The 10,275-nt window shown below is 40.2% G+C and overlaps 1 protein-coding gene across 3 annotated transcripts; it reads left to right on the top strand.

Moving 5' to 3' along the window:
• The first annotated feature begins 743 nt into the window (after positions 1–743).
• Positions 744–9,364, top strand: LOC6585779 (GIGYF family protein Gyf). 3 transcript variants are annotated; one of them, XM_015160699.3, is made up of 9 exons: positions 744–816; positions 1,677–2,099; positions 2,167–2,340; positions 2,413–2,695; positions 2,763–5,471; positions 5,762–6,721; positions 6,783–6,857; positions 8,907–9,061; positions 9,129–9,364. In XM_015160699.3, the coding sequence occupies exons 2-9, from the start codon at positions 1,719–1,721 to the stop codon at positions 9,252–9,254; spliced, it is 4,863 nt and encodes a 1,620-aa protein (XP_015016185.1). In that variant the 5' UTR covers positions 744–816; positions 1,677–1,718; the 3' UTR covers positions 9,255–9,364. The 3 variants fall into 3 exon arrangements, with proteins under 3 accessions (XP_015016185.1, XP_015016184.1, XP_002011405.1); XM_015160698.3 differs by lacking the exon at positions 744–816 and adding an exon at positions 1,115–1,217; XM_002011369.4 differs by lacking the exon at positions 744–816 and adding an exon at positions 1,152–1,252.
• The last annotated feature ends 911 nt before the right edge of the window (positions 9,365–10,275 follow it).

The raw sequence follows: 10,275 nt of genomic DNA on the forward strand, positions 1-10,275 counted from the left end.
TTATGCATAAAATTTGCCTTGATCATTCAAATGCAGGATCATTTTCCTCTGAGCTATTTAGCTTAGGTGCCATTATTAAGAAAAGTAATAAAATATGCCCAATTCTTACAAAATTTTCTATATTTAAATTCAAATTTGCGAAGCTTTAAATAAAGAAACATAAAATATAGTGAAATGCAAAATGATTTTGCACAATCGGTCAAATTGTTAAAAAAAAAAAAAAACCCAAAAAATACTAAGTGTGCCAATAATTTTGTTCCGCAAAATTTAGTTTTTTTGGTTTTTAATTTTTTTTTAAATGTACGATGAAGTTTTTCGGAATTTTTTTTTTTTTTGTATAACTTAAAAGATCCCCTATTCTATTTGGTTAATTTTTTGTTTCATTAAAAAAAGTTTCAAAATATTTGAAAAATTGCTATAAAGTTTTAAAGCCTTGCTGTGCCAATAATTTAGTTCGTATATATTTGTATTTCGTTATAATAGTATGAAACAATAGTATAAATAAATAAAATTTCTTTGAATAAAACTCAAATATTAGCATAAACACATCGTCATCATATTCATCAGCCCTGTAAATTAAAATTATACAAGTTATTTTGATAAAGAATTCTGATGCTACGCTATTTCCGATGTGTATACGCCTAATGCAAATGAAAGCATGGTGACATCGTGTTATATTAACGATAATTTATCGATATTTATAGAGTTTCGTTGATTTCGATAATTAAAGACTAATATACTCTTCACATGTAACCCGTATTTGGGTATCGCTCATCTCAGATTTACATACACAACACTTGCATTCATACACTATATGTGAGTGCCAACACAACTATTAATATTTTAAAATTCTTAAAAGTCATAAGGGCTTAATTTAGAGTTGTGGAGTTTATTTAAGCTTTGAAAGCTAATTTAAATACCGTCTATTGAAATGAGCTTTAAGGAACTAAACAGACACATAGACATTTGGGATAAGTACATTTTTATATGGTAGGGTGTATGTATTTGTATAGTCGTGTATAGATGTGTGCCACGGTGCTGATGGTAGTCTTTGGAAAGAACTGCCAACTTGTTAGAACTAAACAAAGACCTAAATAACGACATAAAGTGCAAGAAAAGTACTATATTTGGTCAACATAAAATTTTTTGACTATATGTACACATAGTTACCAAGTGGAAGATTAGTTCTGAATATAAAGTCATAACATTTTAAATAGGTGAAAAAAATAGACATTGATATATAACAGTAATTGTAAGATGGCTAAGCAAAGTTTTGTAGATTAAATGAGGTCTCCTTACCTTGTAAACTTCGTGTGCAATAATATAATATTCACCCCGCTCTTTATAGGTTATGTTTCCTTGTTCTTATTCCGCTTGTTATTGTTCCATATTTTCGCACACATGCACACGTTTATTTAAAAAAAAAAAATATGTAATGATATGTATAATTTGGAATCTTTGTATAAAAATATTTTAACTTTCACTACTTCGTAAATATACATATAAATATATACATATATATATGTATGTATATGTACGAAGTGGAAGTTAAAATTTTTGAAGTTCATATTTCGATTTAGTATACAAAGATTCAAAATCGCAATCGAACTAGTCAGAGCGACAGCGCGTGTGTTTCCTAGCCAATGCTAATGGCTCAAATGTATTTAACATTTCAGCGACAGACTATTAAAGGAATCAAAACTCAAGAGTTGCCGAAAATGACAGACTCAATGAAATTCGGACCGGAGTGGTTGCGCAATATGTCGGCGGAGCCCTCGAACATTGGAGCCACTGCGGGCGGCGGGTCAAACAGTGGTCTATCATTACACAGCCTCGGTGGTGGTAGTGGCGGAGGAACTGGCGTTAGCGGTGGAGTCAATATGCTGGCCAATCCAAGCCATACAGCTGCCAATCGTAATATGTTTCCGGAGTACCGCTACGGTCGGGAGGAGATGTTATCGTTATTTGATCGAAATTGCCTTCTGCCTCAGATTCTGCCATCGTTCAAAAAGCTGTTTATTGAAAAAGTTCAGTATCCGCTTGCTCTAACGCCGAGCTCTGAAGATGAATTAAATAGCCAAAGCCAGCTGAGCAGTAGCGTAAGTGTAAAGGACATAAATGTGCGGTGTCCGGTTGAAGGATTAAATGAAATTTAATGTTCCACAGTCACGCCCCGCCTGGTTACAGCGTTCCCCGGGAGCGTTTGGTATAGCATCTCGAGGCTCAGGTCGAGGTGGAATGGTAGATCGTGGCCGTATGCGAGGGAAATCTGCTTATCATTCAATATACCAGAGACCAAGCACCATTTACGATGACAGCATCTCGGCTATATCAATGAAGGTAAAGCGCAATAATTTACCAGCTGCTGTGACTACTGATTTTCTAACCGTATATTGTATGTAAAACTTGCAGCCAGATCGAAACTGGAGCGAGCGGAATGGTACTGGGGATTCAGCGGCTATCGGTGCCGCCACTGGAGTTAGTGGTGGCAGCGTTGGTGTTGGCGGGGGCCCCGGAGTAGACTGGAATGGTACACCGAGCTCTAGTCCACGGAAGGACTTCTCAAGCCAATGCCGCAACATGGAAAATTGGCGCAGAAGCCGAAACGATGACGGCTCTGGCGACGGACCAAATTCAGGCGGAACAGTTGGCACGGAAGTAGCTGGGTGGCGCAGTGCAGGCGCCCATCGGTGGGGTAAGCCTAAACAAATTAATAGCCAATAAACATTTTCATCCTCATATTAAACTATTTTAAATTTAAGGACGTTCAACCAGCTGGCGTGAAGAGGAACCAATACAATCTGGGAATATGGATGGCAATTCCTTCGTTGGCAATCCGGGCATAGCTAATGTACAACGATCCATTTCGGTAATTGGAACAGTCTCTAATGAGCGGACTAGCGCCGTTAAATCACAGATTGCATCAGCTGGGCCAGGCGGACCAAGCTCTAATCGTCTGATTGGCTCCAAAGGAAATCAGCCGTGGCCTGAAAGCGGTTGCTTAACGAATCCCGATGGTGAAGATAATTTGCCGGAATGGGCAATGGAGAATCCTTCGGAAATGGGTGGCACATTCGATTCTAGTGGTGCTTTCCATGGCGAATTGATAGATACAGAATCAGACAAGAAAAATAGTAGTGACTCGACACATAAAAAGGCCATGGATGAAAGTGATTCCAATGTCTTTGCAGAAGCTACCTCGGTAGAAAGTGGACAGTTAATTCAAACCGATAACCGTACTGAGCAGGGAAGGGCAGCGGGTATTGAAGCGCAATCTGTATCAACAACGAATAGCACCCCAAGCAATGCCACTAATACAAAGGAATCCGCTATCACCAGCAACAACAACAGCAGTAGTAACGAATTAGACTTAAGATCGGACACAGCTGAATCAACGCCCACACACAAAACGGAGGCAATTGGTCAAGGTGATATTTCGGAACGCTTCAAAGAGGTAGCCGATGAGGTTGAGAAACTAATAATGGACGATGATAGTGGTCAAGTTGATGACATAAATAGCAGTAAAACAAGTATTGTAGGTGATAGCAATAGGTATGGAATGGTGGGATCAATTGTTGAGCCCGGTCAACTTCATCACCAACTCGTTGCTCCAGACCCAGCATCGACTACAATCATTGCCACTGAATTGTCCCATAAACCGTTCAACGAGCAGCTTTCCATACAGCAACAACAACAACAGCATCATTTACAACAGAATCATTTGCAACCACACCATATACCCGTGCTCCCACATGTGATGAGTGCAAGTCCGAACGAATTATGGTTCTATCGCGATCCACAGTCGAATGTACAGGGTCCGTTTAGTGCCATTGAGATGACCGAATGGTATCGTGCCGGCTACTTTAATGAGAATCTCTATGTACGCCGCATTTCGGACACTCGTTTTAGGCCACTTGGTGACCTGATTAAGCTATGTCATGGCAATATGCCGTTTACGCACAACCATCTTCTACCCACACCCATTGAGTTGGATAATTTACAAATTAATCTGACAACCCGTAAGCCCGCGATGCTTGCATTGCCCTTAACACATAACGAGCATCATCAACAGCAGCAGCATCATCTTCGCCCTGACAATGACGAGCAATTGAAAGCTAATGTTACGGCAGCTGCAGATTCTTTGAGTGCGGCAGTAAAAGGACATATGAGCGCACACACAATGGACACATCCCACATGCTAACCATGCGTTTCCAAATGTTGCAAGATCAATACTTGCAGCACCAGGAATATCAAATACTAACTGAGCTATCGAAAAGCGATTGTTTTCAGCGTCTGGATCCTGCTCAGCGTGAAGCCGTTGTCCGTAGCAAGGTTCAGATGCTGGTGCTCCCAGAATATTTGAGTAGTTTTAGTGGCTTAAGCAATTCGCTAGCAGCCTTAAACCCCATTGCGGGCAACCAATTGTATGATATTATCGCCCAGCAGGCTAAAAAGGATCAACAGCAGATTTATCCAGTCAACGCTGAGCAGCGTTCGGAGCGCAACTTCTTGGATGCTGATGATTTTATATTGAATGCGCAATTGATGCATCAACAGACCCAGGGACAAAATCCACAGCCAACTAATCTCGAACAAGTGCAGCATCAATTTGCCTCTAATTCAGACGCGAGCAAATTGAATGAAGTGCGCGCCAATGATCTGGATATTTTAAACGAATATAATTTGCGAATGTTATTGCGAGGACCGCCAACAGCATCTGCTATTAGTCAACAGCAGCAACAGTCATCTCCGTTGATCAAGCCAAGTTCCACTGTGGATTTTGTAACTGAGTCGCAGATCTTGGCTCAAAATCTTATGATGCCCATATGGCCACAGCAGCAACAGCAGCCTGCGCAATCGTCGTGGCCTGCAATGGAAAATGCAAAATTGTGGGACGTTGCCACCTTGGAGGAGGAACAAAGCCAGAAACTATTACTGGAGCAGCAGCAACAAAAGCGACATCTTCCTAGGCAAGATGGCAACAACAGCAGCACAGCAACTGCGCACTTGGATTTCGATGCAGCGCAGCAACTGCAACAGGAGCAGCAGCAATGCAAGGACAATCAATGCAACCCAAAGATTGAGCAGCAAATAGAACTGCAAGAGCAGCCAATAGCACTGGACAGCATCCCTACACACAATAAAGACCAATTGTCAGCCCAAACAATTGTTGGCAAGCAACAACAAGTCAACAAACTGCAACAACAGACGGCTAGTCAAAAGCAAGGAAAACAGCCAGAGCATAAAATAAGCGATGAGGATCGTCGCCGAGAGCAGGTCGAAGAAAAGCGGCGCATCAAGGAAGAGCGTAAGCGTCAACAGCAAGAGGAAGAAAAGAGACGTGCCGTGATAGCCGAAGAGGAAAAGAATAGACAACAGCAAGAGGAAAGGGAACGCCAACAGCAAATACAAGCTCAACGCCGCAAGGCTTTGTTTAGCAATAACCCTCAAGCTTCCACAAGCTCTTCAGGTAAGAAATAAATAAATAATAGTTCAAGCCTTACTCGACCCGTTTGATACATCAAAAACATCAATTTAGTAATTTGTTGAGCAATTTTCAAAACTCTATAACCCGCTAACGAAAATGTGTAAAAATGAGTTAATATTCCAATATTCCAACATTCCAACACATGCTTATATTATATGTGCGTATAAATGAAATAATATATTCTTGTATATAGTATACGTATTCGACGAATTTGGAGAACTTAATTAAAATCATTTAGAATTAACACATATATATTTTAACTACAACAACAGCTGTGACCGGAAATAAGGCAAGCGGCTTAAAGATAGAGCAAGTTAATCGTTCAGCGCATGCTACTTCCATCGCCCCATGGTCTTTGCAGACGCCAAGCGTGAACAATACCGCACCAGGACTAGCCGAAATTCAGAAAGCTGAGCGTCGGGAACGGCGAGCGGATCAACAACGGCAACAGGAGCAACTGGATAAGCAAATGCGCGCTACAGCTGCAGCAGCTGCCGAAGCTAATGATGCGTTGCTCAAATGGCAGGCATCGCCAGCACCTACGCCAGTTATGAGCTTGGTGGACATACAGGCCGAGGAAGCTAAGCGTCTAACAAATGAGCTGTTGGAGCAACAGCGTCGTCGTGATCATGAACAGCAGCAGCAGCAGCAACATCAAGTGATGTTATCTGCCAATCTGATCGTTTCTGGTAGTAGTGGACTATCAAATATTTGGGGCAGTGCCAACAAGGCATGGAGTGCTACTGGTAGTCCAGCTCCGATCGGCCCTGGCCTGTGGGACGAGGCAACGCTGGTTCAATCAGGGGCTGCCAACACTAAGTACGTGCCACCAACTGCCGCCTCTGTGCTTGCCGCCGGTTTGCCAGTGGCAGTAGCATCAACCAGCAAACCGCAGTCGCAAACACAGCTGAAGTCAACGGCCGGTGGCATAGCAATGCCATCGCCTCGAAATTTACGTAAGAGCCAAACATTGCCGACAATGCAGAATGTAATATCAAAAAGTGTCAAAACTGCAACTGGGCAGAGCTCACAGCAGACGGATAAAAATAATAAAACGGTTTCAAGTAAATCAGCTATCAAGTTATCAGTCAGTGAGGAGAGAAAGTCCGCTGTCAAGTCCACTTCGCAGCAGTTGAGCGGCGATGCCTCAAACAGCAAAGTAAATGAGTATGAGAGTGAGTTTACCTCTTGGTGTATGAAGAGCTTAGAAAATATGTCTGCTAAAGTGGATGGTAAGAAGAACCTTCTATTTATATAGTTATCATAATTAACATCTAAATATTCCATTCACAGTACCAACATTTGTTTCCTTTTTGAAAGACCTGGAAGCGCCCTATGAAGTTAAAGATTATGTACGCATATATCTAGGTATGTTCCCATTTCTATACTCGTTCACGATGTGAATAGAGTGTAATCATTTTGTGCAGTATCGTTTGCCTGATTGTCCCTTGTATAAACACATTTGATATGGCTATTGCTATTTGAAATATATGGCCTTTGCATATATTTATACCCTAAACCCATTGAAAATGGGAAATCAGGGTACAATGGTCTTGTGAAAAGTATGTAACAGGCAGAAGGAATCATCGCAGACCCCATAAAGTATATATATTCTTGATCAGGACGACGAGCTGAGTCGATATAGCCCTGGCCGTCCGTCCGTCCGTATGAGCAAACCGATCGCAGAGGATATAAGAGCTGAAATTCGGCATGCGTACTCGTGTAAACCATAGGCAGTACAAGTTTATCTTATTTTTTCGATAACTCATCCGATAACTTTTTTTATCGAGAATAATCAAAAAATCGACTTTGTTTTTTCAGCCTAATTTGAACACTTTTAGACCTGGAGACTTAAAATATGCGTTGTATATAAAGTTAATGGATACAAAGATTTTGTAATTAACAGATTTTGGATACCACGTCCCCTTCGACCTCAATTTGTAAAAAACGCATTTAAAATACTATAGATATATATAGATAGACCTAAAATATGTGCACACATTTTAACTATATCACGCTCTGAAAGTTTCATAAAGATAGTCTTACTACAAGAGAAATTATTCAACTAATAAATTCTCATAATATTGTCCGCACTGCAGCGCAGCCCAAGCGCTGTCGCTGCTAACTGCGCAGTCAGCAGAGCGCATGATATACGTGCGTATGGATGCGTGTGTATGCATGTGTGCATAAAAGAAGTGCAGAATGAGTAGAATATCAGATTAGAGGGTTCAGGATATCTCCTAGTCGAGCAGTCTCGACTTGTTTTATGTGTATTTTATACTATTATGTATATAATTGAATAGGTTGTTCATTAAGTATCAGTTATTAAAGTAAAGTTATTAAAAAATTAGTTTGACCAATAGTCAAGAGCACTGATCAGTTAGCAACGACTATTTTACGAGCCCCAACGACTAAGAATTCGAACATGTTTTTTTTTGCTGTGTGCAATGCTCAACATATTATATTGTTAATACTACTAAAGATAACGCATACAATTTTTTTTTGTCTTAACGAGAATTTTATTTTCTTATCGATGAAAAAAAAAAAGTTTTGCTCTATTGCCAACAACAATAACAATATGAGTAATTTCTTCAAACGGTAGGCTTAAGAGATAAGATGACACGTTTTCTCGTATCGCCGACACTAACATCAAATTTAGCTTCATCCATAAATATATGATACGATACATAGGCAATAACAAAACATACTTTATAACAAGTAAGAAAGCTCTAGTCGAGACGGCCCGACTACGAGATCCCCTGAACCGTTCGAGCAAAGTTTATTGGGTGGTGAGCCCGAGTATATATACCAAATTTGAGGTCTCTAGCATCAATAGTGTCCTAAATATAGCAGAATTAAAAAATCACTATATCTTCAAGTCCGATTCGCCACGCCCCTAATAGGCGTAGACATATAATTTTGTCATTGGACATTATAGAATCATAGAATTAGCTTACGTGCAAAATTTCAGCGTTCTAGCTGTAAAACTCTTGGAGATACCGTTTTATCCAATTTGCCACGCCCACAATGGGCATAGATATATCCGCCATAGCTCGTGATCTTGGGTCGTCGACGCGGATCTACAATCCAAATTTCAGCTTTCTAGCTCATCAACTAATATGACTTCTGGTATATCGGAAAATGCATTTTCTGATTTGCCACGCCCCTAGTGGGTGGATCGGGAAAATTTTAACACTTTATAAATCGGAGATATACACGAGTATATGCTCCAAATTCAAGTCTCTAGCTTTAATAGCGCCGATAAACTGCGTTCATACGGACAGACGGACGGACATTGCACAAAACCAATATACTAATTCACTTTCGTGAATGAGTATAATAATTCACGTTCGTGAATGAGTATAATAACGATTATAACTTAAATATTATATATATTCGCCTTTACATTTTGTTCAGGCGAAGGCAAAGAATCGTCAGAATTTGCAAAGCAATTTTTGGAGCGACGTAGCAAATATAAGAGCTTGCAGCGTGCTCAAAACGCACATAATGATGATATGTGTAAGCCTGCTCCGGCTATAACGCCATCGTGCAATGATAATGGAGACAACAAGGTAATACGATGTGTTTTAAAAATTGAGATATAATTTTTAAAAGTATTTATTATGTGTCTATTTGCAGAACAAACAAAGAAAAGTTAAGAAAAGTAAGATGACTAAAATGGATGCTCGTATTCTGGGCTTCTCGGTAACAGCTGCTGAAGGTCGCATTAATGTTGGAGGTCGCGATTATGTTGACGGGCCGTAACCTTGAGAACAACTGTGTATATCAAAAACAAGAGTTATTAGATATAGAATTGAAATTGAAAACAGGTCACAATTGGATGTGCTAATAAATCTATTATAAATAAAAGCGCATATATGTATGTATTTTATATATTTATCGACAGATCCATGTATGTAACAGACAGAAGGAGACGTGGCAGATCCCACAAAGTATATATATTCTTGATCAGGTGGTGCTAGTAAGCACCACTGTGTATATATGTGTGTGTATGCGTGTGTGTGTATGCATGCGTGTGTGTGTGTCTTGTGTAAGCAGAAAGACGCGAAAAATGATTGAAACAGCTATTGCTTGAAGGGTTCAGGGGATCTCGTAGTTGAGCAGTCTCGACTAGAGCTTTCTTACTTGTTTAATGTTGAACGTTTTACGTAGCCGTACTACTCTTGTAAAGTCTTAAAGTCCGTCGGGCCATGCTTTGCGTCGGAACTTCATTCAAGATACGTTTGCTGCGGTCTGCGCCTAAATGTATGTATGTATAGTAGAAGTAACATAGTTCTGTGTACACATATACTTATATACCGAACTTGTATACATACGTATTTGGTTTGAGCAAGCGATACTAAGATGAAGTAGAAAAGCTGCTAATTTAACGATTAAATTAAATTTTAGTTAATAGATGATTCAAGTACAAGGCTTATTCATATCAGACACATATAGTATATATGTGCATATAGGATTTTCGATATGTATATATCTGTAGATGGAGAGAGAGAGAGAGAGAGAGAGGGAGAGAAAGAGAAAGAGTCACTGTATTTATGCGTCTTTGTAAGCAATAACATTGGCGAATTGAAAAGCGAGTCGCAACTTTCCAGCCGAATGATTGCGGGACTTACATGGGGTGGGTAACGCATAGACCCGTCCTTCGGCAATAAACGCTGCGTGTGCGAATGAGAAGAAGGAAGAGGGGATGTAGTAGGGAGATGGGAAGTTAAAAATGAACAATGGATTGTCGTTTTGTCCTGTTGGCTTGTGACATGTTCGCGCC

This window comes from Drosophila mojavensis, unplaced genomic scaffold (assembly GCF_018153725.1).
Source record: "Drosophila mojavensis isolate 15081-1352.22 unplaced genomic scaffold, ASM1815372v1 contig_151, whole genome shotgun sequence".
Taxonomy (NCBI): Eukaryota; Metazoa; Arthropoda; class Insecta; order Diptera; family Drosophilidae; genus Drosophila; species Drosophila mojavensis.

Bases quoted from the DNA above. Each gene is read 5' to 3' on its own strand.
- LOC6585779 (XM_015160699.3), top strand. From the start codon at position 1,719: ATGACAGACTCAATGAAATTCGGACCGGAGTGGTTGCGCAATATGTCG. The intron at 2,100-2,166 runs GTAAGTGTAAAG...AATGTTCCACAG, and splicing joins AAAGCCAGCTGAGCAGTAGC to TCACGCCCCGCCTGGTTACA. The intron at 2,696-2,762 runs GTAAGCCTAAAC...TTTAAATTTAAG, and splicing joins TGCAGGCGCCCATCGGTGGG to GACGTTCAACCAGCTGGCGT.